This window comes from Falco peregrinus, chromosome 8 (genome assembly GCF_023634155.1).
Source record: "Falco peregrinus isolate bFalPer1 chromosome 8, bFalPer1.pri, whole genome shotgun sequence".
Classification (NCBI taxonomy): Eukaryota; Metazoa; Chordata; class Aves; order Falconiformes; family Falconidae; genus Falco; species Falco peregrinus.
Window position 1 is genome coordinate 57173044 of NC_073728.1, and position 27015 is coordinate 57200058.

General features: G+C 41.7%; 3 protein-coding genes across 6 annotated transcripts in view; 2 read left to right on the forward strand and 1 right to left on the reverse strand.

Moving 5' to 3' along the window:
• Positions 1-3070, reverse strand: part of ITK (IL2 inducible T cell kinase) — a 33582-nt gene extending 30512 nt beyond the window's left edge. The window contains exon 1 of the mRNA XM_005231824.4: positions 2849-3070. Coding sequence (XP_005231881.2) covers positions 2849-3019 — 171 coding nt within the window. The 5' untranslated portion in view covers positions 3020-3070. The remainder of the gene's footprint in view (positions 1-2848) is intronic.
• Positions 3071-12823: 9753 nt separating this feature from the next.
• Positions 12824-14681, forward strand: MED7 (mediator complex subunit 7). Of its 2 annotated transcripts, none has more exons than XM_055811982.1 (2): positions 12824-13003; positions 13515-14681. In XM_055811982.1, exon 2 carries the CDS (start codon positions 13534-13536, stop codon positions 14224-14226), a length of 693 nt encoding a protein of 230 aa, XP_055667957.1. In that variant the 5' UTR covers positions 12824-13003; positions 13515-13533; the 3' UTR covers positions 14227-14681. The 2 variants fall into 2 exon arrangements, with proteins under 2 accessions (XP_055667957.1, XP_055667956.1); XM_055811981.1 differs by having other exon boundaries at positions 12825-12950.
• Positions 14682-18212: 3531 nt separating this feature from the next.
• Positions 18213-26080, forward strand: LOC101923165 (hepatitis A virus cellular receptor 1 homolog). Of its 3 annotated transcripts, none has more exons than XM_027778846.2 (8): positions 18220-18585; positions 20584-20928; positions 21513-21563; positions 23428-23507; positions 23767-23823; positions 24606-24720; positions 25305-25344; positions 25732-26080. In XM_027778846.2, the coding sequence occupies exons 1-8, from the start codon at positions 18537-18539 to the stop codon at positions 25823-25825; spliced, it is 831 nt and encodes a 276-aa protein (XP_027634647.2). In that variant the 5' UTR covers positions 18220-18536; the 3' UTR covers positions 25826-26080. The 3 variants fall into 3 exon arrangements, with proteins under 3 accessions (XP_013150185.2, XP_027634647.2, XP_055667955.1); XM_055811980.1 differs by lacking the exon at positions 18220-18585 and adding an exon at positions 20314-20500; XM_013294731.3 differs by lacking the exon at positions 21513-21563 and having other exon boundaries at positions 18213-18585.
• Positions 26081-27015: the final 935 nt, after the last annotated feature.

Sequence of the window (27015 nt, forward strand, 5' to 3'; positions counted from 1 at the left end):
ACAGTGCTTTCTCTCTAGCTATGGCTGTCATGATGAAAATGCCATTACGGTTATTGCAAAAATTTCCCTTTATGGTGTTGGTTGTCTTGACAGTTTTTAGTGACATTTACAGAATTATCCCTGTGCCCCTTTGACCTGGTTATTTCCTTATTTTGGACTGCTACAATAAACTCTTCAACATCTTTTTATATTCATGATCTCAAAATGCAGAGAAAGGGACTGGGTGCTAAACCCTGTCAAATACAGGCAAAACATGTAAACCCGGGCTTAACAGGTAAGCGTATGCTTTACTTTAAGCCACCCAACTGAAAACGGGGGTTTCTCAAACTGTTAAGCAGTTTGCTAGTTGTTTTGCCTGACTTTGTGCTCAGGCTGTTGTTACTGACTGTTGTTGTGACTGACTGGGGAGCGGGGAGGTGGGTGCTGTATGGTGTTGAACTCTGCGTACAGAAAGCCACTGGGCAGACTGGTGAGGGGTTCTTAAAGAAACTCATTGAAAACTTGTAGCAAACTTCCATAGAGATCTCCCTTGACAAATACATACGTTAAAAGCCCAGACAGTTGATGGCCCCACCTATATGGTGCCACACGCATGCCTGAGGATGCTCCCCATGACTGCAGCCAGCTGGCAGAGAGCAGTGATGTCCCTACCACTCTGCTCTAAACCTCCAGAGCAGGGGGACAATCTGCAAACTGCCTGCTGGCAGTGGTGACAGCCGGTGCTAACCCCTGCCAGCCCCCCACGGATGATCTAAGAGGGTCCCTGTGGAGCAGAGGCAAACCTGTGCCAGGGCTGTGCTACAGAATGAGCACTGCAGACCATCGGTTTCGACGCCTGTGTATGCTCCCTGCTCCTGGTTCACTCATGGGGATGGGCATAGCCCATGTCTTGGACCCATACTGTAATTTTCCCTTCATTAGCTGTGAACTCAATTGCCAGGGGTTCACTCCATTCCCAGCACAAAAGAAGATGGTGCCTACATGGGTTGCCCAAAGCTTTCCTCTCCAGGACAGCAACGACCTGAGCACGTGAAGGTCTCACCAGGATGGACTCATCTTGGGGAAGATTACTGAAGAGCCGGAGGATCAGTTCTGGGAGTATTTCACAGGACAAACTCTTTTCTCTCAATTTTGTGCCAAGTTCTGCTCATGTAACCACCTGATTTTGACAGTTTGTGTCAGAAAATAATCAGAGTTTCATGGAAAATCAGCCCTGTAATTATGGATATAGCCACCATCCCTCAAATGTGTATAAGGGCCTAAAGCTACATGCGTGTTTACATGTACATGTCTACACATATATAATATGTGCAATGTTTAGAACACATAATATAGAACATGAAGTAGATAATATACCAAACTCTCATCTTGTGTAATTGACCTTTAGGAAGACTAGAGAAGAAAGTTTCCAGAGACATTCACATAGTGTATGAAATCTATGCCCCACTGAAAGTCACCAAGTCAGATTTTCCAAACTATTTCAGTGTCTAAAGATGCTGACAGACACCTACTGCAATTCCGCAAAAGTCTCTGGACAAAGTGTATGTTGAATTCATCTCAAGTTCACCAAGACTCGGGAAGCACCAAAGAAAATTAGTTATGAAGATTTTTCTAAATATATACAGCAGAATCACCTAGGTGCTTTTGAAAATTTAACCCAGTATAATTAAGTGGAATAGTTATAATGGAATTTAAAATCTTAAAATAATGGCATTTAGAAGGTAGTTTGGAGAGCAGACAAATAGTCTCAAACCAAATATGGACATAGTATGTAGCAATAAATACTATCCTATTTAAACATGGCAGTAAGAGAAACATGGACTATAAAATAAAAGCAAGAAAAACATTTATTTGGGCGTATTTCAGAGAAATAACTTGCAAGTAAAAATGAATATTAACCCTTAAAGCTGGTATCCAACCTCAAGCAGGTTATGATAAAATACAAGGGCACATCATACTTTGCTTTTTTTGTTGGGTTCAATTTTAACTTAATTTTCTGCAACTGAGCAAGATCAGATGGTCTGAAGTTGCTGGTGCTGGAGAGCAAAGCAGCACGATCCCCAGCTCTGCTCTGCCACAGTAACAGTGCCTAAACGTAATGGATTAGCAGCATGTTCAGTGACTGTTGGAAAACAAGCAATATTATTTACAACTGTAATGAGCCTCAGCAAACATCCAGCTAAGTAGAAGAAGGAAATAATTCTCACTTCACTAGAACACTCAGCACAATGGGGCGCACAGATTGTCTTCTAATTTTCTTCATATTTAGCAAATCAGGGAAATGCAAGCTTGGGGAAATAATGTCTAGTCTGAGCATGGATCTCATCATCGCATCCCTTCTGAAGCTAACTCCAAAGACTAGACATGTTACACATGGCAGATGAATTTATTTTAAAATGCAGGACTGGTCTCCTACCAGCCATCAGGCTGCTGCCCAGAAGAAAAGAATGAGAGGGTGAGATCTGTGGATGATTTTTTTCACAGATGTCATTAGGTTACACTCGTGATCTTTGCAATACGCCACTCCAGGTCACCCCCGTACCCGTGTGAACCACCGGGCACAGGCTCACACAACTGTTACACACACTGGTTATAGCAGCTACATTCCTACAACAAAACTAGACCCTTTCAATAAATTGCAAAGGAGTCTTATTCCTCCATGCGCACCAGAAGCCCACTGATCAGAAGCTCTCAATGACCCATTTGACCACTTTGCAATTATCAATGAATGGTGCTGTAGCAAGGACCGGAAAAGTCAAGTTAATAAAATTCAACCAAGATCATCCTTCCTTCCATTAGCATCCTTCCCTCCACTACTCTATTATGAGAAAGAAAATGGCTGACGTACCCCATGGCGATGTTCATAGTAAGCCAGCTTGGATTTGGTTAAGACAAAGAAGCGCACTTTAAAGTTGGAGGGTGAAGTTCTTCTCTTCTGCTGGGATTTTTTGATCAGCAGTTCCTCCAGGAGTACACAGTTATTCATGGCTGAGCCAAGAACGGTTGCCTCCCAGGACATGGGATGCCTGTCCTACGCGCTGAGTGCCCATCCAAGAAAGAAACAGAAGAAGGAAGGCAGTTAATCAAAAAAAAAAAAAAAAAAAAGTGTTCACAAGGCAGCGTAGGTGCTTTGAGCTTTATCTTCCCATCTACAGCAAAGCTTCCTTTCTGTCAAACCATAACCACATCCTCTCTGAAGTCAGAAAATGAACAGTACATGTTGAAATATACGCTAAGGTAAATGTTGTGGAAAAAATAACACTTGGGGGACATTCAGTAGATGTGAGTCAATGATTAAGGATTAATTAAAGGGGTGTGGCATAATTAAGCATCTGTCTCCTATCTGCCTATCTAGTAAATGCAGTTATAAATACATGCACTGAACATGGATGTATAGGATGAGTGTCTCTTCTGTCCTCTTAGAAGTAGGTTATGCATCCATATTTCTTTTTTTTAAGGAATGGTGTCTTCCCATCTAGAGTATTTAACAGTGACTGTGAGTCTCAGAGATTTCATACAACTTCTGTTGAGGAAGTTTCCCACATAACATGAAAGTTTGTGCTATGTAAGCAAAGACCATTATAGCCAGGATATATTTATATAAAGAATGATAAATATTTGCAGTCGTTAGATATTTAAACTGAAAACAAATGGTTACAATAGCTGATAACTGATTAATTATCATTGGTTACTACTTACTGATTACTGACTGCTTCAGGTGCGCTCTAATTAGGCTGTGGCTGGATGTTCCTGGAGGCACAGGCACAACATGCCCTCTGCAGATGCAATCAAGACCAGCATAATCAGCAGCGAAGCAAGCACAAACATCATCCAAGAGGACTTTAGGGCACCATTTGGAGCAGTTTGCACCAGGCTAAATATAGAATTATAAAAAAATACCTAATGCAGTCAGTATGACAGCACTGTTGTATTTTAAAAGAAAAGCAATTCATTTTTCTCTGCTCTTTTGTTTTTATTGTGTGGGGTTTTTTTATTAGTGATGTATAATTGTGTTGCTGATGCTATTGAGGATTGGAGAGATGGAGTCTGGCGGAATATGGGACATCTGCAAGGTAAGTATTTTCATTAATTTGGTATTTCTGAAAATTGTTCCAGTGTAAATCATTTATCAGTGCTGACTTTTGGCTTTAGTTTAACGTAGCATTAAGATATAAGGAGGCAACTCTCTATTGCTGATGTATTTTTAGAGTTGTTTGAAAGCTCCAAAGAAGATACTTTATTATTTTCAATTCAGTTCATGAGGAAAAAAATAAATCTGAACAAACCAGTATTGCAAACTTTAAATGAAAGCTTGGATTTTCATAAAGTTTGTAGGGAAGTTCATAGATGGACTTGGGTACTATATTTCTCAATAGAATGTGGTGGTTATCCCTCCCCAAAAAAGAAGTGGCATATCCCTTTCTAGCTGTTTTATGTTACATTGTTTAGGCAGCATGTTTGGGGGATCATTAAACGTTCCTTTCTGATTTTGTTCAACGCTAACAGAGAACCTGCATTTGCCATAAAAATACAATTTAAAGATAGCACTTGACATACAAATCTGTAAGAGAATTTGCTAAACCCAATGCAGCATCATGGAACAGAAACAAGGACAAACAGAAGCTGTTGTGCAGCTGATCCTTACATCTCTCTTTCTCTCTGGTGGTCTTGCCAAAGACGAGGTGCAGTATATACTGAAACATTTGTCACCTGCAAGTCTAGCAAAGCTACGTTTCATTTCTTGGCAGAGTGAGTTCGAAGGAACTTTTGTGGTTGAACAAGAAGGATGACACAAGTCTGTGATCTCCTGAAAAATTGCCACTGCTGCCACGGGGGATTCCATATCTATTTGTAGACCACAATCAATACTCAGGCTAAATTTCCTGATTCTTCTAGAAAACCGTTTGCTTCATGCAGTGCACTTATATAAAAAACGATGAGTCTGCTGTGAGTTTTCTGAAATTGTGTCTTGTGTAAACAGCAGCTATTTGGATAATTCCAGACCTTGTTTAGGTGCTTGCACCTCTAAAATATAGGACCACTTTAGCATGCACGTAGCTTTCCTCCCTCTTGAGAATTTGCTGATTTAAATTGTGCTCAAAGATCCTTTCTTGCAATTAATAAACCAAAACATGGACAGTAGGGTGTCCTGAAAAATTGTATAGACTTCACCCTGCCAGAACAGTGAATCCCCTGTTGATCTTAATAGCATTTCACTTGATTTGTGTCAGTACAGATGAATTTATAACCACAGTTTGTACTGTCATTGCATTTTTAGCTATGAACACTTATTTAGGACTATGTTATTCTTTCTAGTCTCTTCTTTGCACTATTTGTAGTGAGTTAAGGACTTTCCGAAAAATATCTGTAGCTTGGGCCAAGGGGGGGTTGCAGTGTGCTGGCAGAGACGTGCATTCTGTCTTCTCAGAAAACTGAATATAAATAGAAATGGAAGGGTGTGACTTCATAGCCTTACAGAAAAGCTATGAGGACACCGAAGAGATGAGATGCCGACACAAAGACCTCTGAGGGGAGCAATGCTGCTGGGTATGGGAGGATGTGGGGGGAGAAGAGATTCAGCAAGGGTAGGTAGTGGGGCGAAAGCTAAGAAATTCTTCGAATGTAGTGACTGGCAGCTTGATTTCTTCATGAGATAATAGATGAGTTAGCTGAGGGACGTGAAGAGGGGAGCGATTTGATCAAATATTCAGATAGGAGGCTTGGTAACTGCACTTTGTTTGCTGTAAACATGGTATGATGCCACGTGTTGTAGGAGGTCTGACGGGAAGATGCTCTGAGGGTCAAGGAGAGAGAGGAAGAAGGAACAAACGGGATTTGGCTCGGCATGTGGGAGAACTGGACAAGCTGAGCTGCTGCGGAAGAGAAGGCACAGTGTTGATACAACATATGTAGAAAGACACACATAGTTGTAAGAAAATAATCACAGATTTTGGCCTGGAATGGTAGAGAATCTGGTAGTTACGTCAGAACTAGCAGGACTTAGCAGGTGAGGTCAGCCATTCTGAGTTTTCCATGGTGAGTTCAAACTGCTGATGGGCCAGCTGCGATATTAGACAGGGAAAAGAATACGAATGACTGTAAGGAAGGAAACAAATCAACACAGCCAGATTTGGGTGCCATTGATATAGCACAGGAGCTGATTTCAGTGAGAGCTACTATTTCTGTTTTGCAGTATCTTTATCAACAGGTAACTCTTCACTGTCAGACTGGGGAGGAAGGTAGGGACTGGCATATTTTTGTATCCACTCTTGCCACAGATCTACCCTTCATCTTCCTTTTTCACATTAATCCCAAACCCCATGTTTAGCAAACATGTGAGTGTAGCAAGCCAAAACCAGAATATGAATGCTCTGTAAGTCTAATGAATATATAGCCAGCTATATACAAAAACATATGGTCTAAGAATTGTATTTATATTTAATGAAACATTTATGAGAGAGTAACCTGCTTATGTGTATTTGAATTTTAATTTTGAAGATCGTGATTTCTCATAATCATTTTTTTAAAAAAAAATCTTTGTTGCTTTCATGACATGAACTGTAGATGTAAATCGTATGTTATCATCCAGCTGGGTGACTAACAGGTTATAACCCTTTTAAACAAAGCCTCAGGCATTTAAGGGCTTCAGGACCCTTCCACAGTAGGGCAGGAAATATATATATATCTATATACACACACACGTACCTATATATTCAGGTAGAAATATACCACTTGTCTAGAAGCAAGTTAGCTGCAGAGCTGGCAGATGTGCGTACAAGCCTGTAGAGCTCTACACACAACCTACACCGCCTTCCTGAAAGGGCTCCTCAGGTGAGCTGGAGTCTCCCACTAACACAGGTATCTCATTTCTGGAACCTGACCTTGTATGATGGGCAGCATGGATGAGCACACTCCTTTTGTTCAAGGCTTTTGGCACCGCTCTGCATTGTATGGTACAGAACTTCTGTATCCTTAACAGAAAGAAATTAAATATAACTGTCTTAAGTATCTTAAAACCACTGCAGGTCTATCCCTTAAGATGAGGAGAAAAAGTCTGATGAATTTTTTAGGTATCCTACATCTTCTCAGCTTAAGTGCTTTTATAAAGCTTGCTACCATGTATCTTCTGACACTTCTCTATCCCTATGCAGGAAAATCTGAAATATTGTAAATGTTTCAGATTTAAGTTTGAGGTGCTGTGTGCACTAAATACTCCTCTGTGCTGGGCAAGTTTAGGTTACAGATAAAGTTATTCTTACCAACGCTGGCTTCATTGGGTTCCTTTTTTTAGTTTTAATCACCTTTGTTCTTCCCTTGCCACGTCCTGCCAACTGGTCTGTTTCTGCTCTGAAAAATGTTATTTTTGGGATTGGATTTTTTCTTAGGGGATTTACCAGATTATGCAGTTCACACCTTTATTATTGCAAACTGGAAATCTCCCCACCCGCACATCCTGCTCTGATACCAATGCTTATGTCCTGAAGGCGGCAGAGAAATTTATAAAGTTAAATATAGATAGTTTTTTGTTTTGTAAAAAAACAGACTGGAAGGCTGCAGCTATATCTGCACTCTCACCAAATGATTTGTATACTTCTATCATGTGTAATATTTGGGCCAGTTTTACTGCCTGGGTGCCAGCTCTTCCTTTTCACCAGCTGTTCAATATGATGATTATCATTCAACTTCCAAGCTTCCAGAATTCAACCCATTTTGCTACTTAGCTATTTTAGAGTGTGAGAAACTCTATTTAGCTTACTCAGCTGTCTTGCTTCTTTGGCAGTTCATTATCACCCCAATAAACATGTCTCCAGTAGACCCAAAGAACAAGACAGAAAGCTGCAGAAAAAGGGAAGAATTAGCCTGGTCTTTATGAGCCAGATGCATCCAGCTTTCCTCTAGGTCTTACAGTTGCACCTTTGAGTCCGCTCACACTGCTCCCAGTGACCAAGGGAGTTGCTCTTGGAGAACCAGAGCAAGATTGTCCCTGTGAACTGTTCGGGAGCCCTGGGAAAGTAGATGCCTTGTTCTGAGCATCTGCTTGGCGGGTGTAGTGAATTATCCATGATTTGAATGCCTGAAGTGAATCACTCCCAGGCTTACTGACGCTGGCAGTAACATAGAGAACATGTTTTATACTGGTGAACTTGCACAGGGTTAGGACTCACTCTTCCGTGATGAAGGTACAAATAATCCTTTGCTCAGTTGTTCTCCCTTAGGCGAAAATGCAGATAGAAAACCCTAGTTTCATCAGGTCATACCCAAACTGGGAATTTGTTCCAGCTCCTTTTATTATTGCCTGCCTATTGTGGTTTCTTTCTGTGACCGTTTCCTTCTGAAGACAAAGGCGTGACTTACACTACTGGCAAATTGCAGTGCTGCAAATCCCGCAGTTTATTCTGGCAACATGACATGTTTGCAGCGACCCAGCTTGCTGATGGCTGGATAGGGACTACTTCTTCACGCCATGCAGAACATTTTTTGAGGCATATGCATCTACAAGTTAGAATAGGCAGGCAACACAGGTGTGTGATGAAGTAAAGTCCCAGTATTAATGTCTGACTTAAAAATCAGGTAGGGGGATTGCTTCCAGAAAGAAGATTAAGTCTCTGAGCATAGGAAAGAGTGCTGGCTGATTCTATCAAAACGTGCCTGGATTTTGAGCCGTGTCAATTTATTACCCAGCAGTGAGATACCTGTTTCATTGCTAAATAACCATGCAGGCTCTGTACTGAGATTTGAATCTGGTAATAGGCTGTATAGCAAGGAACCGTTAAACTGTCACGTGCATGGAAGATTGGTGTGCCCCAATTTTTACATGACAGGAACATTAAACTTCTTTCCTACATTATTAAGTGTGCCAATAGGCTGTAGCTGAAAAGGCAGCACAGCACTGCACTGCAAATTCATTAATTCCCAAAGCCACAGCAGGAGACAGGGAGATGGGAATTAACCACAGCAGATGGAGACATAAAGCTTGCTTAAGTCCCCTTCACCCCCAACAGACGCCTTTTCTTTTCCCCCCCTCCCTGTTATATCCTGCAATAAAGCCTATAACAATCACCAAAAAAGGAAAATTCTGAGCTCATTGCTTAACTAGGCTGTAAGATGTAACACTCAACCTAAGCCCAACAAGAGACTGGAACTGAATTTCATTTTGGGGTTGTTTTTCAGACAACATGGGAAAACCACACCACACATTATTTAGAGTGCAATAGCAATCAAAAATGGAAGAAATGTGTTTTAGCACAGAAGAGAGCAGTGCTGTTCTATGACCATGCTTGAAAATGGGGTTTGTATTTGCTGTGCTTGTATAATGCTTGGATTCAAATTGTGCTAAAATAATTTAGCATACTGCAATGGCACACACTGTACACACTGCTGCTGAATTAACAGAACCGGAATGCCCGATAATGAAACGTGCCAATTTGCCTAAAATTAGTTAAGAAGAAAACCAAGCCAAATTTAACTAAAGCAGTAAATTAAGATGACGTGTCTTTGAGGCGAAGAATATCATTGTACTGATTCACCATCTGCTGAAGGGCTGTCCAGGTTCATTCCCACAATTTGGAGATGCTGTAGGAATGGGGCTGTATTAACAGTGGTAGGCTTGTACTGGATCGTGTCCTTATTTCAGAGAAGAGCTGAAATGTAGCAGAAAGCAAATTGCAGAGTGCTATGCATGACACCATTGTTCTTAATTTCTCATTCGGAACCAATGTAAAGACATATGTTAGCAGCTCCCTGTAGGCTGGAAAGGGTCATCAGTAGGTCTTCTGAGAATCAGCCATGCTACCAAGAACTAGACTGAAACTCTTTTTTTCTGCTTTAGTTTGACGTTATATCCCCTCTGTCTTGGCCACTACATACAGACTGGGAAAATGACTCAAGAAAATCACAGAGATCACATGAAAACCAAGTGATTGGCTTGCCACAGCCTTTTACTGGTTGAAGTCACAGCATTTTTCATCCTTGCACAGTTCACTGAGTGCGAGGCACTAGAGAATCAATCTGTTCCTGTTAAAAGAATGTGAAACTGAAGTCTGGAGAGTCCAATAAAACCAAAATACCTTCTACTATATGGCTTCTCTCATGCACCTCTGGAGGCAGAGCCTTTTACTCCTTGCCTGCCTTTCAGGGTATGATGTAAGAAGACAATTCGAGACAAGCTGAGAGCTTGCTACCACAGAAACATGGAGAACCGCTGCCCTCACCATCTCCCAGACCTCCTCCCTTCCTTCTGCCTATGCACTCTCCTCTTTTAAAAGCTCGCCCTGATGTTCACTGATAGCACAGTGAATTCACTTGATTTACTAGAAGAGCCAACAATTTAATCCAGAAAAATTACAGTAATGTTTTCTGTCGGGTTTGGAGTTGCATCAATTTACTTTCCAATCCGATGCCTGACGGTGATGGTACAAAGCAGTGAGAAGAAAGGACTGCACAGCCAGAAGTGGGGGGCTGGAGGAGCAGCGAAGGAAGAAAGGAGAGCAGGATCAGAAGGAAAGAGTAGGAGAGGAGGGTGAAGGAATGAGACCTCCCTTTTCAGAGCAGAAAACTTTTTAGTTGCAGCATGGAACTGCACCCTTGCCTCTATTTGAAAAGCATGCTCTCAGTTCCATGTTTATGTGCCTTGATAAGATCTCCATCTCCATCCTGGAGTATTTTCCCATCTTCAAAATGACTATTTGTATGCATTGAAGTAGTACTTAGAAACAAACACTACATTAAAAAAAAAAGAAAAGATAAGCCATCTCAGATGCCGCTGGCTGATAGTACATATTTTCTGTTCAAACTGTTTAGATTCTCAACTGACAAGATCACCAACTGATGAAACAAACAATGTGGTAAAGTATTTTGATTTTATGGATGTAGATTAAAGGTCTCTTAGATCTTCTTGCTGTTGTGGATTGATATGGAAAGTTTGAATGACTGGTTCATGCCAAACAGCAAGCCTGTGGCATGGGAGACTATCAGGGTCCCAGTTCAGTGCCCAGAGCACTCCTTCACCCTGTAGAGAACCTAAGTTCCATAGCCATGGTAGGAAAGTGGTGACAGATGGCAGCTTTTTAAACATCACCATCCTTTAACCTCTTTCGTTTTTAAAATCTTGATTGTCAGAAAAATTAAAGTGTGTAATAGTTGTTTTGGAATCCAATGACTTTTTGTGGGTTTGAGTTTTCTTATAGGTGGCTTCTACTAACAGATTGTGTACTAGCCCAACTCCTGCATTTCAAAGGGATGGTTAGCCCAGGTCCAGTGCTGAAATGCTGAAAACTGGAAACATGGGCAAACCACCTTATTCTGTTATGTTTCTGCATTGTGTTGCCCACTGTGGCTGCTCATTGGGATATTTATGCACAAAGAATAAGAGCTTTCTGTACCCAGCCTCCTGGGTCTGAGCAATCTATTCACGCGCGTGACATTTTAGTGCGTATGGATATGTTTCTGAAAAGAACACTAGATTAATTCACATCTTGGGGCACCACAAAATCCTTAACGTAAGAACTTTTGTCTCACTTTTTAAGTAGAAGTAATGGCATCAAGGGCAGAAAAAGCGAAGACATCACTTCCGATATTAGATGGCATCAGATCTGGCAGTCTAGAAACTATTGAGAAATATAGATTGAGCCCAAATCAATTTACTGTCAGTTTTCCCTAAAGCTGTAAGTCACTACCAAATGGCAAGAATACTCTCCTTTGAACAACATGCATAAATCGAGACCTAGGTACTTTAAAAAAGTCTTTGGGCCTAGATTTCAAAACGTAACATGGGCCATATGTGTATATACACGTATGTGGATAAATACTAAACTATAAGCACACTGATGACATCAACCTGTGTGAATACAGAGAAAAGGGAAAACCTTTAACTCGGATTAAGTGATCACTGCCAGAGAACAAGGGCATCAAACTCCGTAAGGGGAGAGACTTCTTCAGCAAGTGCACTGAGGTTCCTTCCTATGTGACAAACACTTGCTACATCACCTGAGAACAAACATCTCCAAAGGGGTCACTTCCTCCTTAAAATATACTTCGCTTACAAATGAAACCAGATCAGCCTATTTTGCAGTCAGGGCTGCGCTCCTTGTCAATTGTAGAGTGCTGTTTGGTTTGGAATACTTAAATATTCAGATATACAGTAAAACAGGAGCTTTAATTTTTTTTTCAGGTTTTCTAGTCAAATAAACCTATCTATTCTGGATCTTCTTTGCATGGTTTTAAAAATAATTAACAGGATACAAAGTAATTTCCATTCAATCAAAACTTTTTATTGGTGAAATAATCAATCCTGAAAAGCGAATGAATGATACTGCCTGTGCACAACGGGTCCCCGTCAGACAAAGGCCATTGCTGCCATCTGCTGAGGAAGAGAGAAAACGGGCCACAAACGGCGAAGTGTCAAACAATCCTTTCCTGCTGGCCATTTCAGGGAGAAATTCCTACAGAGGTGATGCCAGCAAGCCCAGCTCCCCGTGCTCCACATGGTGAAAAATCCATAATTTATTCTTCCACTCCTTCTAAAACAAAATGGAAGGAAAGCAACACAAAAGGCCAGGCCGGTCGCTGCCGCCCCCGCAGGCCTCTGGCCCTGCCGCCTCAGGAGCGGCTGCTGGTGAGGGAGCCCCGCGCCCCTGGGGGGGCCACAGCATCAGCTGGAATGTGCCCTCCCCCCGCCCGGGCACCAAGCGGCCCCCTCAGAGCTCAGGCGCTGCCGCCGCCATGACGCCCCCCCCCCACCCCTCCTCGCTCAGGGACCGCCCGCCCCGCCGTGCTTGGCACCGCCCCCCGGGGGAGTCCCTGCGCTGAGTGGAGCAAACTTCTGACCGGTGTCCGGAAGGACCAATCAGAGTGTGCCGGCCGAGGTCGGAGAGCCAATGGAGGGGAAGGGAAGCGGCTGCCGGCCGGAAGTGAGGCGCCGGCGATCGGGCTGAGGGGAGCTCGGCGGGCAGGTGAGGGCGGGTGGCTGCCTGCGGGTGCCGAGTGGAGTCGTTTTCTCCGCTGGGTACGTGGTCAGTCGCCGATGGGGTCTTGCCGTAGCGCGCCCCCGGCTTCTGTCTCTTCAGCAGTGGCCTGGCGAAACCCGCGGCGGGGTTTGGGCCTTCCCGGAGCAGGGCAGGGCGGCGGCGGTGGGCCCAGGGCGCCAGGCCGCATCCCCCGCTGCGGGCCGTGCTTGGCCGCCGCCGGGCCGTGCGGTTTCCTCCGTCGCGGGGCGTGGTGTGAGTGGGCCAGGCCTCCGCTGGGGGACGGAACTCCTGTGGCTGCCCTGTTTTCAGGCTGGCCACAGTTCGGGAAATGAACGCTTTATGTGCCTCCGGTGAAGTTAATCCTGCTAAAAGTATACCGTAGTGAAAAGCTAACGTGGTTTTATTCGGGAGTTTCCTCTATTCTACACATTAAGATGGTTTCTGGCTCATTTTCTTGCAGCCAGCTCTCTTATAGTGCCTTTATTTCTATTTATATGGTAAGGCTGTCATGCAAAGTGTTTAACATCTATTTCTTGGGACATTCCCTAGGTATTTTCGTCTGGGAAAAATGGGTGAACCTCAGCAAGTGAGCGCCCTTCCTCCGCCTCCAATGCAATATATAAAAGAATATACTGATGAAAATATCCGTAAAGGCCTGGCTCCAAAGCCACCTCCCCCTGTGAAAGACAGTTATATGATGTTTGGTAATCAGTTTCAATGTGATGATCTGATTATTCGACCCTTAGAGAGCCAGGGTATTGAACGGTTGCATCCTATGCAGTTTGATCACAAGAAGGAATTAAGAAAACTTAATATGTCTATCCTGGTCAACTTTTTGGACCTCTTGGATATCTTGATAAGGAGTCCAGGGAGTATAAAGCGAGAGGAGAAACTGGAAGACTTGAAACTGCTTTTTGTTCATGTCCATCATCTTATAAACGAGTATCGCCCTCACCAAGCTAGGGAGACACTGAGAGTCATGATGGAGGTGCAGAAGCGTCAGCGCTTGGAAACGGCAGAGCGATTTCAGAAGCACTTAGAGCGAGTTGTAGAGATGATTCAGAACTGCCTGGCTTCCTTGCCTGATGATCTGCCTCATTCAGAGGGAGGACTGAGAGTGAAAACGGAACCAATGGATACTGATGTTGGCAGCAGCTGTATGGGACAGAGTGAAAAGCAGAGAGATCGTTCTGGTGGCAAGAGAGATCAGGTTTTAGACAAAGATGCAGCAATGTGTAGCATTATTGATGAAATGACATGAAGAAAACATTTGTTTTTGTTAGCTTGCCATAGTGAAAGGCAGAACAGATTCTAAGGGTATACACTGTATTTTGTTGTACAAGCAGAAAAGGCATTTATTGTACACCTGTTGAGTTTGTGAGTGACTAGACGGGTGAAAATTTTTAATATTCTGTGAGCTTTGTGTTTATTGGTAGAAACAAAAATACACTTTTTGTTAATCTGTGGCTACCACTTCACATGATACATTCAAAGTTAGCTTCTTCTATTGTATTTAATTTGTCACTTTCTAGTTTTTTGGGTGTGCTGTTTTGGTTTTTTTAATTGCTTTATAGTGTGGAAGCAAGCGAGGGATCTGACAAGAATTGCACTTGACAGTTCGTTTCAAACAAGTGCTAGTTGTTCACAATTTCAGTGGGTCCTTTCAGGAATGTGTAATTCAACATTAAAAATAAAATCAGTGTGAAGTCTGCAAAATCCATTCCTTTCTATTTTTGTAGTAATATAACTGTACTGAAGAAAACCTAAGAATTCCTTTTTTTACAGATGTAATGTGGTGTAATTTGCATTATAAAGACACAGTCAGGAGTCCCAACAACTAAATGAATTAAAATTAATTGGATTTTAACTTCCTCAGATGTAACTTGTAACCAGTCTTGAGTTTACAAAAATGCCTACATTTCCCTCCCCCACACACATATATGCTTAGACTAACATATTTCCAGCATAATTAATATACATGCATGAAATTAATCATTTTGCAGTGCACATGCTTTGTATTTGCATTTTAGGTGGGCTCTGTGCCCAGCTGAGTGTGTTTTCTCAGGAGGGAGAGTCTGATTGGATAATTAGTATTTATACTAATAGAGAACGAAGTTTGAAAGAAACTGTTTGTATTCCATCACGTAGAAGCTGTATTAACCACATTTAAAGAACATTTAAGTTGAATCTGTCCCTCATAGCAAGAGAAAGAGAGTGATCTGATAGTGAAGAAGTCGCTTCTTTACCCTACCCTTCCTGTCAGGGGAATCCTACTTCCATCTTTTTGCCATGTAGCCCTGGAGGCCCCATAGTACACATTTTTTCCAAAGTATATACAGCAACTGAAAACCAGGTAAATTTATGGGTGAGGGGACTGGTACAAACTCTGGTTTTAACTGTCTATTTTAACAAGCTATGTCTCATTTGGTAATTCTGCTGTTTTCAGAAATGTTACTTAAATGGGCAGGCAAAAGTACTTAGCTGTTGGGTGCTGGGGATCGAGCTCAGTGCAGATAAGGGTGCAATGAACTGAAACAGGTTTATGACTCATTGGAGAACATCATCTGCTATTTTAAGTGCACATGACGTAAGTAACAAGAAGTAGAAATTTTTTTGGCTTTTTATACATTTATAAATTTACAAAGTTAACACTTGTCCTTTATTCAACCACTACTGTTTTGTCCTTCTCCCTGGACTAGACCTAAATTGTATAGCTTGTCAGTAACTGAAACAGTTGCAAGTGAGCAGGATTAATTTAGTACCTACTTTGCAAATGTTCTTTCATGTGGAAGATACCAAGAAATGTTTAGTGTCTCCCAGATAAAAGAGGTCATGCACTAATTACTTTTTTCTATGTTTAAGGCAAATCTTTAGAAAGTTGTGAGGGGCTTCCTGGGCTTTTTTCAGCCGAAAATACTGGTGTTTCCATCTGTTGTCACGTGAAAGCAAAGATCGTTTTCCCTTTTTCTGTTAGAACTTTGGGAAAACAGTGGACTGTAGCTGCAGTGAAGGCAGTGCATGATACAGGCCTGTTAGTCCAGGGAAATGGGCATTTCAGGTATTGTAGGATGATGTGACTCACGGATAGCAAATTTGACTGTAATGTTGACTTGTGTGTTAATTAACATGCTCCTGATGATGAGGTCTTTCCTTACCTCAGCAAATCCTGATTTTATTTTTGGATGTGATAACATTTGAAGTATTCTATGCCTGAAATGTTAATGTATACACTATGTGTTTGGTTGTATATGCCTTATGAAACTTGTGAGATAAAATTAACATCGGGTGTTAGGCAGTGTTTTGTTTAATGTTTTCTTAATTAAAAAAGTAGAAGACAAAAGCTCAGCCCTTCTGTTACACTATCTGAACAGTCACAGGGACAACAGAAGTATATTTTCTTGAAATGAAACTTTTCAGAAGTCTCTCGATACAGAGTAGCCAAGTGTATCACCAGTAGACAAAAGGGGAAAGTTAGCAGTTCTGTTCATCTAGGGGGAAAAGGAGAAAAAGCCATTTAATCATACGGCTTTAAAATAGTGTAATGAAGAGATGATTCCAACAATGCTTTAAACTTTGATATTTAATGTTTTGGTTTGGCTTTATTTTCACAAAGTACAATCTGACTATATGCTCTGAGTCAAGGAAAAATGTGCAGCTACTTTAAGGCTGCATGAAAAAGATGTTGGCAACCTTTCTACAGTAATGGTGCTTGTTTGTTGCAGAAACAAAGTAGGAACTTGGAAAGCAAGCATGCATAAACACGGGAATTATGTCAACGTGTATTCCATATGGTCTGTGTTTGAGATGATATCTAAAGCAAATGGGTTAACTGTTGCCCTGTATCTCACCTTCTTTTGCTGTGTGACCAGAACAGCTTTCCTGGGGATACGGACAGTATGCAAACTACTGTAGACTATTGTATGAACAAAACAACCTGGGTGAAGCAAGTAGAATGGGCTCAGGCAGAGCTCTGGGGTAACAGTTTCCATATTTTCTTATCCTACTAATTTATTCCAGAGCTCAGACATGGCCCGTGCAGAGGAGGAACCCATGTGGACCCATGCACACTGCATGTTGTTGCAGGTAACTGGCAGAAGGGACATGTCCTGGTCTGCAGGTGGATGTTTGTCGCACATGGAACCGTCGAGTTCATCATGGCATGGCTGTGGCGTGTGGGGTCACCTGCCTTCTGCCAGAGCCAGGCTGCCCTGCCTTTTCCAGTTCTGCAGGGCAGTTTCAGGATCCTGCTGTTAGGATTAGAATTGTTTCTGTAGCAGCTGTCTGCAGTTTCCTGTTTCCCCAGAAGCAGGAGCAAAGAGAAGCAATTTATTGAGTGTCCTGCTCCCAACCACTGCATGCAAAAGATCCCCCTTTATTGCTTTTTCTCTGTTCTCTCCTACAAGTAAGTATGTTGCTAGTGTTTGTCTCTTGGCTACTTTAACTCCTTGCTTTTTCTCCTTTTCGTTTAAAGAAACTGTCACTTTGGTGATTGCTGTCACGTAAGGTAGTCAGTGTGAGACAGTTCCGTTGGTTCTGATTCTAGCCTAATGTATGTTTTTGGAAGCATTTCTGCTGTTTCAGTTATTGATTAAAAAGCAAATCCTTAGTACTTAATTTTTCCTGAATTGAACAGTCTCAGCTAGATTAGTTGCTTCAGCGAAGAACACTTGTTGGCCGTAGATGAAATACACTTGATCGCAGCTGCAGTTGTAGTCCAAACAATATAAAAAGACCAGATGTCCTCGGGAAGAGTTAGGAAATCCAGGGATGGGTAGAGTGGCCAGGGAACACCATTTCTCAAAGCTGTATTTCACTAATATTTTGTAAAAGTGAGCCTTGTGCCTGAGATGACATGATTTCCACACTACTTTTTAAGTGACCTCTGTGTTCTGTATGTTTTACTTTATATTGCAAAAGCCCAGATGCGTACAGAATTTTTAAGAGTTTGATGAAAAAAGACTGCAACTCTACTAGGCTGCAGATGTGTAACAGGACAGCTTTCCAATACTACCAAACTACAGCCTACAAAGAAAACAGCATTTGTCTAAAGTTGCTCTTGAGTTGCTTCGAAGTATTAGAACCAGAAACTTACAATTAAGTGTTTGAGTAGTTCGTTCTAGGAATCTTACTTTGCCAAGTCCTTTTCATTTACCATAGTCTGTTACATATCCTATGTAAGCTTTTATGCTAATTCTGTTTACTGTGGGAAAACCGGTTGTGGGATGCGGTATGGGGCAGTGGATTACTGGTAGTGTTGTCAGCTCAGTGGTGCTGATGGTAGTTTCGTATGCTGTAATCCAGCAGATCTGGAAAAAATGAGAAGTAGATTTGTGAAGTACTGCGAAGTATTTTAGCGTTTTAATCAAACCGCTGTCAGCCAGAGTTCGGTGCCTGGCTGTGCTGCTCGGGTCTCACCACAGGAAAGGCAGTCCGGGTTAGACTAAAGAGCGTTCTCAGCTGTGTCTGAAGATGGTGTAATGAGAAGTAAAACCAGAAATTTATGAAGAAGATAAGTTTTCTTGAATGTAGTGCCTGAAGGGTGAGCAGGAGCGTTCCTCATCTTCAGTCAAGATGTCGTCTTATTTCTGCGTGATCTGGATTCTTCTGATCCTGTTTACAGGTAATTAAGTGAGCCTAAGCCAATAGGGTAGGGGTGGATGGAGGTAACATGCATCAGTGTTTCTGAGGGCTGCAAAGAGATACTTTGTGTTACAACAGGAAGAGTGGCTGCGTGGCACAGAAACTGCAGTTTTGTGTTATGAATAGAACTTTAATCACAGTGGCTCGATAGTCTTCTGATGGCCTTATCTCCTTTTTAAAACAAAATCATGTTGAGGGTATGATGGTTTTAAAGATGCTCCTTCCTCAGCTGTCTGCTAGTCTTATTAGTAAGCGATCGTTTGGGTTTTTTGAATAATGATCATCAGAGATGAATAGAGAACTTTACATCATTTTAGAAAAGTTGTAAAACAAGGCTATTTTACTTCAACAGGGTTTGTGAATGTTTGGGAGGAATGATAAAAGGTCGTCTGTGGCCTTTGGTGTTTTGTAACCAATATGAAATTTTATTGGGACAAACTAATAATAATTTCCCCCTTTTTGTTCTGAGAAAGCAGTTGTCCTAGGAAAATACTGTGTAAAGGCAACAGGTTGCAGAGTGGTACTAGAATAGACAGATAGGCATTAAAAATTTGGTGGTAGAATATGTTTGATAGAAAGAAAAAAGAAACTACAGATACTGTTTCTTGTAGTTCTTTAGAAAGCCTTTCATGATGAGATTCATTTTGAGCTTGCTTTTTTATATTAAATAAAATATAGTAGTTTCAGTGATTGTTTTCCAGTAAGCTATTGTGGCAAAATCTCTGCGTGCAGATTTATTTTTAAGTATAATAGCATAAGTTAAGGAAAATGACTGAGCTGAGCTGGGCAAAAAGGGCAATTGCAATCAAGTCATACAGTGCATGAGATCCTCTGGTGCATGTTGGTGGATCTGCCTTGGGGAGCTCCCTTCCTAATTATAGGCTAGGCTAGATTTTTAATAGAGATGATTTGTTGCCTGTACTTGCTGCAGAGAATTCTATCCCTGAAACATTAATATGGATAGATCAAAATACTTAGAAACGTGATCCCATGTTACTGAATTTGATAAGAAATGTGTAGTAGTAAGTACACGGCAAATAGTTGTTGCTTTTTTGTTGATGTTGTTTTGAAGTATAAACAGACAGCATGCACCTCAGGAGCACCACTGCGTAACCTGTCAGAAGGAAGTGGTTACGGGGTGGCTATGACTGGACTGCCAGAGCAGAAATTATTTTGGCTGGCACTTAACACAGCTCTTAATAAAACCCTCCTAAAGGGAATATTGGCTGGAGTGCTCTGAATAGAGCCAAATAAACTATCTCACCGGGATGAATGGACTACTGGCAGCTAGGTCTCACTGTTTTGACTTGAATAGTGGGACACAGCCTTCTAGAAACATGAAAAATTACCTTTAATGGGGGCTAAACAAGTTAGAAACTGCATTAAGACTGAGGGAAGAAAATAAGGTAGTGAAAATACCTTTCTCAGGAAAGCTTTGAAAAATCTTGTCTGATAGGAATGGGCAAAATCTGTCATTAGGCAAGAGAAAAGGAAATGCATTAAGCAGTGACTGTTCTGATGAAACCTACTGTTTAGTGTCCTTTCACTGAAAGAGAGGAAGTGTTTCCCACAATGGTTTTAATGAAATGTCTTACTGTTCCCCCATGTGTGGCTTGCATTAAATCCAAAATAAGGAAAAAAAATAATAGAGCTAACAGACTGGATGTGGCCAAAGAGAAGCCATAGAGTTGTACAGATCCAAACTCTGTTCTCTCTTCACCTCTTTGCCTACCTGCAGAGGCTGCAGAAAGTGTATTTCTTCTTTCTCTAGAGGCGCATTCTGAACAAATCACTGGCCCAATCATTCTCCCTCGCTGCGTCAGTCCTGCTGGGATTCACATCTATTTATGGAAAACCTGATTCAGCAGTGCCCGGTGGTGTTTGCAGGCTGGGAGGTATCGGGTCACGCAAGATACGTGAGAAGCTTCCATTTGGCGTGCACTGAGCTCAACAGCTACGTTTGTCTTTTTGTCCACAGGCCCCGCAGTACTGGAATCACTTGTGAAAGGAGAGGTTGGTCAGAATGTCACCGTGCCGTGCTTTTACAGTGTTAAAAGGGGACAAGACGTCACATCAATGTGCTGGGGTCGTGCCAGCTGCCCTATTTCAAAATGTTATCAGACCATTATCTGGACGAATGGATGGAAGGTTACAGAGCGGCACAGCAGCAGGTATATGTTGAAAGGGAACCTGCCAGCAGGAGACGTGTCCCTCACAATCGTGAACGCCGAGGAAGCGGACAGTGGGATATACTGCTGCCGCGTGGAGATCTCAGGGTGGTTCAATGATCAGACAAGTAATCACAAGGTTGTGATAGAGAAAGGTGAGTGCAGAGGCGTGCTGTTGTGTGAATACCATTGTGGTAAATCTGTGGTTGGGTTTGGATTTCAAAGCTTGTGGTGGAAATTATTTCCATAATCGCTCATAGGACTGATCTTTAGGATTTTGCAGATCTACTGTTAGTGCTGTTTAAACTGCCTTTGGCATTGGGGTAATCCCAGTGCAGTCACTGCAATTAAAAAAAGGACATGATGCTCTGTTTCATGGTGCACAGCACTGCTTGCTTAGAAACACTATTTGAAGAATTTAACAGAAAGGGCAGCATTGGGTACTTAATTCATCCAAAGCTTTTTACTTGTGCCCTTTTCATAAAGACAGTGCTTCATTTTCCCTGCTTGATCCTAGAGTAAAGCCCAGGGACACACAATTAGTATGGACAATTTATTGACTCTTCCTTTGATGTTTTTGTTTTGTTTGTTTTTCTCTTTTTTTTTTATAAAAAGCATGATAATATATGGAACAAGTAGCTGATGCTAGCAAATTTTGATTATAGAAACGCTTTCACTACATAGGCGCACGCTAAGGTTAATTATAATGTGTTGGTTTAGTTTTATTTTTTAACATCAGCTAGGATCTCTACTGCAAGTCCTCACACTTACACCTCTGAACAGACCTCAGGTAACTTTTATCCAAGTATTCATCTCAATAACATATGTAATCTATATTGCAAATGGGGATCTTAGGAAGGGAACAAAATGACAGATGATATAAGTATCTTGGCTAAAATTTACTAAACATTACGATAGAACCAGAGATCAAAACTTAGATTTAGATTCTGCCTGATGTTATATAGAGAGTCCAACAGAAGGGACATGTATATGCAGGAGGAAGCTTGCTTTCAGGTGTTACGCTTAAGTAGATGTTTTATTGGTCCTGCAAGCATTTTTTTTCTTATGGCTGTCGTTTTGGTATGTTGTTTTCTTTGTGGTGTAAAATCTCACCTTGTCTTCTGGAAACGCATCCCATGAACAGTAAACCACAAATTTTGAGGAGTTGGGTTTACCCACTATTGACTAAATTTATTTGTTGGTCTATGACATAGAACTGTTTTATTGGGCTAGCTCAGAATTGCATCTAATTCGGGATCCTGTTGCCAGTAGCAGCTGACAGCAGATGATTAAGGAGGATCATAGATGCTGTGCAGTAATTTGGTGATACAGCACCGAAGTATTCTTCGTGGTACAATGTGTGTCTCGGAGGCTGCCCGTGTCCTCTGTAGCCTATGCATGTTTAATGATGTGAGGCCCCTTGTTGCAGTAAAAGAGACAGTGAACAACTATTCTTCACTCAGTTTCTCCACTCCAGTCAAGTTTATAGACTTCTGTGGTATACCGACTCAGCTGCATCTTTTTCAAAAAAGACAACTTTAATTTCCAATAGATAAGAGAGAACTCGCAGCTTAGTAATAGCTTATTCTCTGGATTTTGAAAGAAAAGTCACGGATGCCATTTGTATTTCTCCCTCCATCTCAGATGTTTCCAGCTAAGCAACTCTAAAATGTTACCACAGTTGCATTTCCTTTTTGGAAGAAGAAGTGAAAACTTTTTCTCAGACTGTTTCTGTTCTACTTGCAAATAGCATGGCTTCCAATCTTAGCACTTGTGGATTTTCTGAATCCTGTGACATCTTCCTTAGCTGCTGCTGGGACAATCTTTTGTTCTTAGAGCACAAGTGAATTATGTGCATGTTCACACAGAGAGAGACTGGAAAAGGCAGGTGATCGTGTGCCGCTGATGTAGGGATATTCCAGAATCTCCAATAGAAGAGAACAGCAAAGCAGTTGCTGCTGTCCTTTTCAAAATAAAGTTTCTAGGATAAGGGTAACAATTTAAAACATCAAAGGAACCAGCTGGGTTATCATAATGTGAACAGGAGATCTTTTTTTCAAGAGTGTTATATATCATCTGACAACACGTGGAGAAACTGAGACTGATACGGAAGACATAAGTTTGTAGCTCTGAGTTTTAAATATTGCAAACAGCTTTGCTCTGGGAAATTACCTCAAAATATACTGCAGGTCCTTATGCAAACATATCACACTTTGGTCAGTCTATTTATTGTACAGCTGTCTGGGACTTTAAAAGTATCACTTTCTCTAACTCTGCACCACTTGCTCTTTCAAAGCCCAGAGCTAACAACCTTCATCAGTTTTCATCAGATATCCTAAGTTTGCTGTAGGCATCCACTTCTTTTTCTTGGCTCCAAAAAGAGATTCCTACCTTGGTTGGGTCCTGTGTTGAGATAACAGCATGAACCAAGTGCTTCTTGGAATGAATGAAAAGCTCTGAAAGGGACAGCAGAGGCTCCAATATTTGGAGTTTTGTGCTGCCCTCTGAAGGCACCAACCTCTTTATGATGTGCAGAGCCGAGACTCCTGATAGATACCTAAGTTTGGTGGTCCCGTGTCGGCAGTAGGAATTCCTCTCTGTCGAGGCAGAACGGTTCTCTGTGCAAGTGATGTGTTTGTCTTGCCTTTGCTTAGCTCGTGGGAGCAGCAGTGAATCATCCGTCACCACCACGAGAACGTGGCCGTTGGTTTCTGCTTCGGAGGCTCCTCAGACTGTAAGCATCTCCGTGCTGTAACATACCTAGACAAAGTGGAGTGACATGGGAGGTTGTTGGGTCGTCCCTACAGTTCACTTGTACTGCTTCAGTTTGATTGCATAATATTTTTTTTTTATACTCTGCACATTTAGTGCTTATGAAAGAATGCTTATGTGTTCATTATTAAAGAGGAAAAATCCCCAAACCTGCTTTGCATGCATAAAGTACTTCCTACTGCTGGAGGAAGAGCTTTAGCCATGTCTATATTGCCTTTCAGGCCTTTGGTCCCTGCTCAAGCACCTCAGACTGCTTGGATGTAACTGCAAACCTGCAGGTATGGCCGGATCTGGGGAAGAGTGGAAACTGGACCACTTGACAGCACAGGGATGCCCTGTGTTCCTGGTGCAGTGGGGTTTGGACAGGCAGCTCTGTGTCTGTCTGCCGAGTCCTCCAGCACATATACAGGGTGACAGGTGGTAACGTCACCCAGATTTTATCAGGAAGGCAAGGCAGCCAGGCTAGCCTTTGGGAAGGTCTGCTTTGGCAGACCACAAGGCAGCATATGCTGTGGGCATTCGTACCGCTTCATGTGCAGAATGTAAGTCAGGGACCATACTGCACTTCAGCATCTCTCCAGGCCTGAGTTCTTAATGAGAGGTTAGTTATCCTAATGAGAGGTAATGAAGCCAGGTTAGCTGGCTTCATAAAGAAGTTTAGCCCAAATAAAGATGGATGCAAAGAGAAAGCATATTTACTTATCCCTATAAAGCCTTGAATAATTGATGAATAAGCTGAAAAAAGGTGGGAGCGTGTAAAATCAGGAGATATTTTAATAACAAAAAATAAAATATTCACCAAATAGTATTAAACCTGAACAAGTAGGATTTGTCATAACTTCAGGTTCTTTGACAATCTCAAAAAGGAATGTGTTTAACAGCATGGCTCGCACAATTGTTGCAGTGATACTGCTTGAAACTAGTCCTGTATCTGAAATTAGGGTCTTGCTTTCAAGTGTACTTTTACTGCACGGTTGCAGACCGCACAAATGGCCTTTGGGTACTGTATGGGCTCTTTGCTGTCAGTGCCATTAATGCTCATCTGTTTTGTGTTTGACAGAACATGTCCGTATCACTACCCAGACAGCAGTATTCAGAAAATGGTCTATACATTGGGGTTGGTTTGTGTGCGGTACTTCTAGCAATCCTTATTTTGGCTCTGTTCCTCACTAGACGTAAGTACTTTCCAGAGGTGGTTATTCAAGGATTGGCCCCGTAAATCAAACCACAACTGTGGCAGGTGCCATGTGTCTTCTGCTTCAGGGAAGTGAGCTAAGGGCTCTGGATGGCTTCACTCCCTGCCCTGTGCCGCGGTTGCTTGCTCAGCTCCCCCTTAGCCCCTGGGGCACAGAAGGGCAAGGTGCTAATTATGGTCTCATCATTTTATGTCTCAGACTCCTTAGCAACCACTCGACCTGGGGTCTGGTGAGGAGACCCTTGACACAAGCCCACCTCTCCTGCCCATTCCTCAGTTGCCATGTTGTTCTGGTTTCATATAACTATACCCAGTATTTTTCTAAATATTCTATTTCTAAAGTGCCAGACTTTCTGCATAGAGGCTCTTGGTCAGACCAGGCTATATGAATTACACCTCATGGAAATAATGGGTATTTCCTATATACTGAAAACATTTGCTTAAAGTTCCCTTATTTAGTTTCTTACACTTGAGTTTGGTTTTTTCAGCCCACTACTTCTGATGGTTTAAAGAATTTTTTTTCCCTTTCTTTTATTCTTTATTTTCATTCTGGATGATCACTAGAATATTTATACAATACAAAGAAGACGGGTGACTTTGCAAGGTAAGTATCCTGTTTTTGCTTTAGCTAATAGGGCAAACTAGGTTGCAGAAAGAAAATGTTGTCGGTATGCTGACCACTCCGCTGTGTACTTTGACTTTTTAAATCTTGAATTAATAGGAAACACTGCAAAAACAAATCAATAAATCCCGCTACATCTCGTTTTCACTTATAACTAATTATAACTGTCAGTTCACTGCATTAAGGAGCATATAAACTTCAAGTGTTGTCTCATAAGTGGAAAAATGATTCATTATCAGTTGTGTTTAAATAAGTGTTTTTGCATGTTTTACATTTTTCCAGTGAGCTGGTTGAGTTTAGCTGTCTGCTCTTCTGTGTTTCTGTTGTCTGGTTTTCATTTAACAGCATGGTTTTTACTCTTTTGTACAGCTTCGTTGCATTTTGGAGGCCAGAAGGTGCAGGGAACCATAGTGCCCTGGAAGAGGAGGCCCATGCAGAGGAAAACATTTATATAATACACTAAGGACCACATGCATGCTTGCCTTTGTCATCACCGAACATTTTGCAAAGTATTTAATGTCTAGCTGCTCTCCCTGCTCAGCAGCTAAATGTGACCAGGCTACTGAAGCATTATTCACATTCTAATTAAACAAATAAAAGCTAGACTTCTAACTAAAAACTTTATCAGCCTGTTCTGGAAACAGAAACCCTACTGGTTTGTATGGAAATTTCCAGAATCCACTTATCAAACCCTAAATAAAGTTACCATTATATTTATTATCTGCTTCACATTCTCTCTTCCTTTATGGAAAAAAAGAGGAAGTGCTAGAATGGCTACTCAGTCATAAAAGTTATAAAAGGAAAAAAACACACATATTTTTTTAAAAGTTTGTCTTTGCTGTGTGTTGTATCTGCCAACTGCCCCCCGAGTGCAGAAGCAATGTCATTGCTGCCATGCGGGAAATGACGCATGGGAAAACTTGGCAATATTGGTATTTCAATATGCATTTAGGTGAATTTTCATTGGAGTCGGGTAAACCCAGTCCTGGTAGCAGCTCAGTAATGCAATGTACTAAAAATTCCTGTCCACCCACAGTTAAATCTGGAGGAGCTATTGATGCTCACCCCCTCATGGGCTGTCCTTGGAGCTTACAGGTTCAGTACAACGTGCAGGGTGTTCACAGCTTGTTTTCAGAGACCTATGACTAAGTGTGTTTTCCTTTGCAAAATACATCACTTTTTCTGTGGTTTTCTCTGACCCGCCTATGCCCTGAGAAGTCCTCAGTGTGGAAAGTCTCACTTCCAGGCCTCTAAAACAACTGAACAAAAATTAGCTGCTTTGTAAAGTTAAATACATTCTTACTGTTCCTAGCTTGTGGAGAAGTCGTGGACCTTGCACAAAATACTGGCTGCAAGTTTCCCCAGCTTTTACACCCCTTTAGATACCAAACAGCGCCAATGTCTTACACTGGATTTGTTTGTCTGCTTTTAGCTCATAAATGGGGAGTATCGGTAGCCTAGTGCCTTTCCTCAATTAGACCCGAATCTGCTTTTATTCTCTGCAACACTAAACTTTGGTTTAATTAAATAAACTGAGGCAGCCCCATGAGTAGGAATCAACACTTTCCGCACTGCTGAGCAATAAACACAGCACCCAAACCAGCTTTAAGTGGAAGAAAAATTTTCCCCGCTTGTTTTTAAGAACACATTTTT

Bases quoted from the DNA above. Each gene is read 5' to 3' on its own strand.
- MED7 (XM_055811982.1), top strand. From the start codon at position 13,534: ATGGGTGAACCTCAGCAAGTGAGCGCCCTTCCTCCGCCTCCAATGCAA.
- LOC101923165 (XM_027778846.2), top strand. From the start codon at position 18,537: ATGTCGTCTTATTTCTGCGTGATCTGGATTCTTCTGATCCTGTTTACA. The intron at 21,564-23,427 runs GTAACTTTTATC...GCCTTTGCTTAG, and splicing joins CACCTCTGAACAGACCTCAG to CTCGTGGGAGCAGCAGTGAA. The intron at 23,508-23,766 runs GTAAGCATCTCC...ATTGCCTTTCAG, and splicing joins CTTCGGAGGCTCCTCAGACT to GCCTTTGGTCCCTGCTCAAG.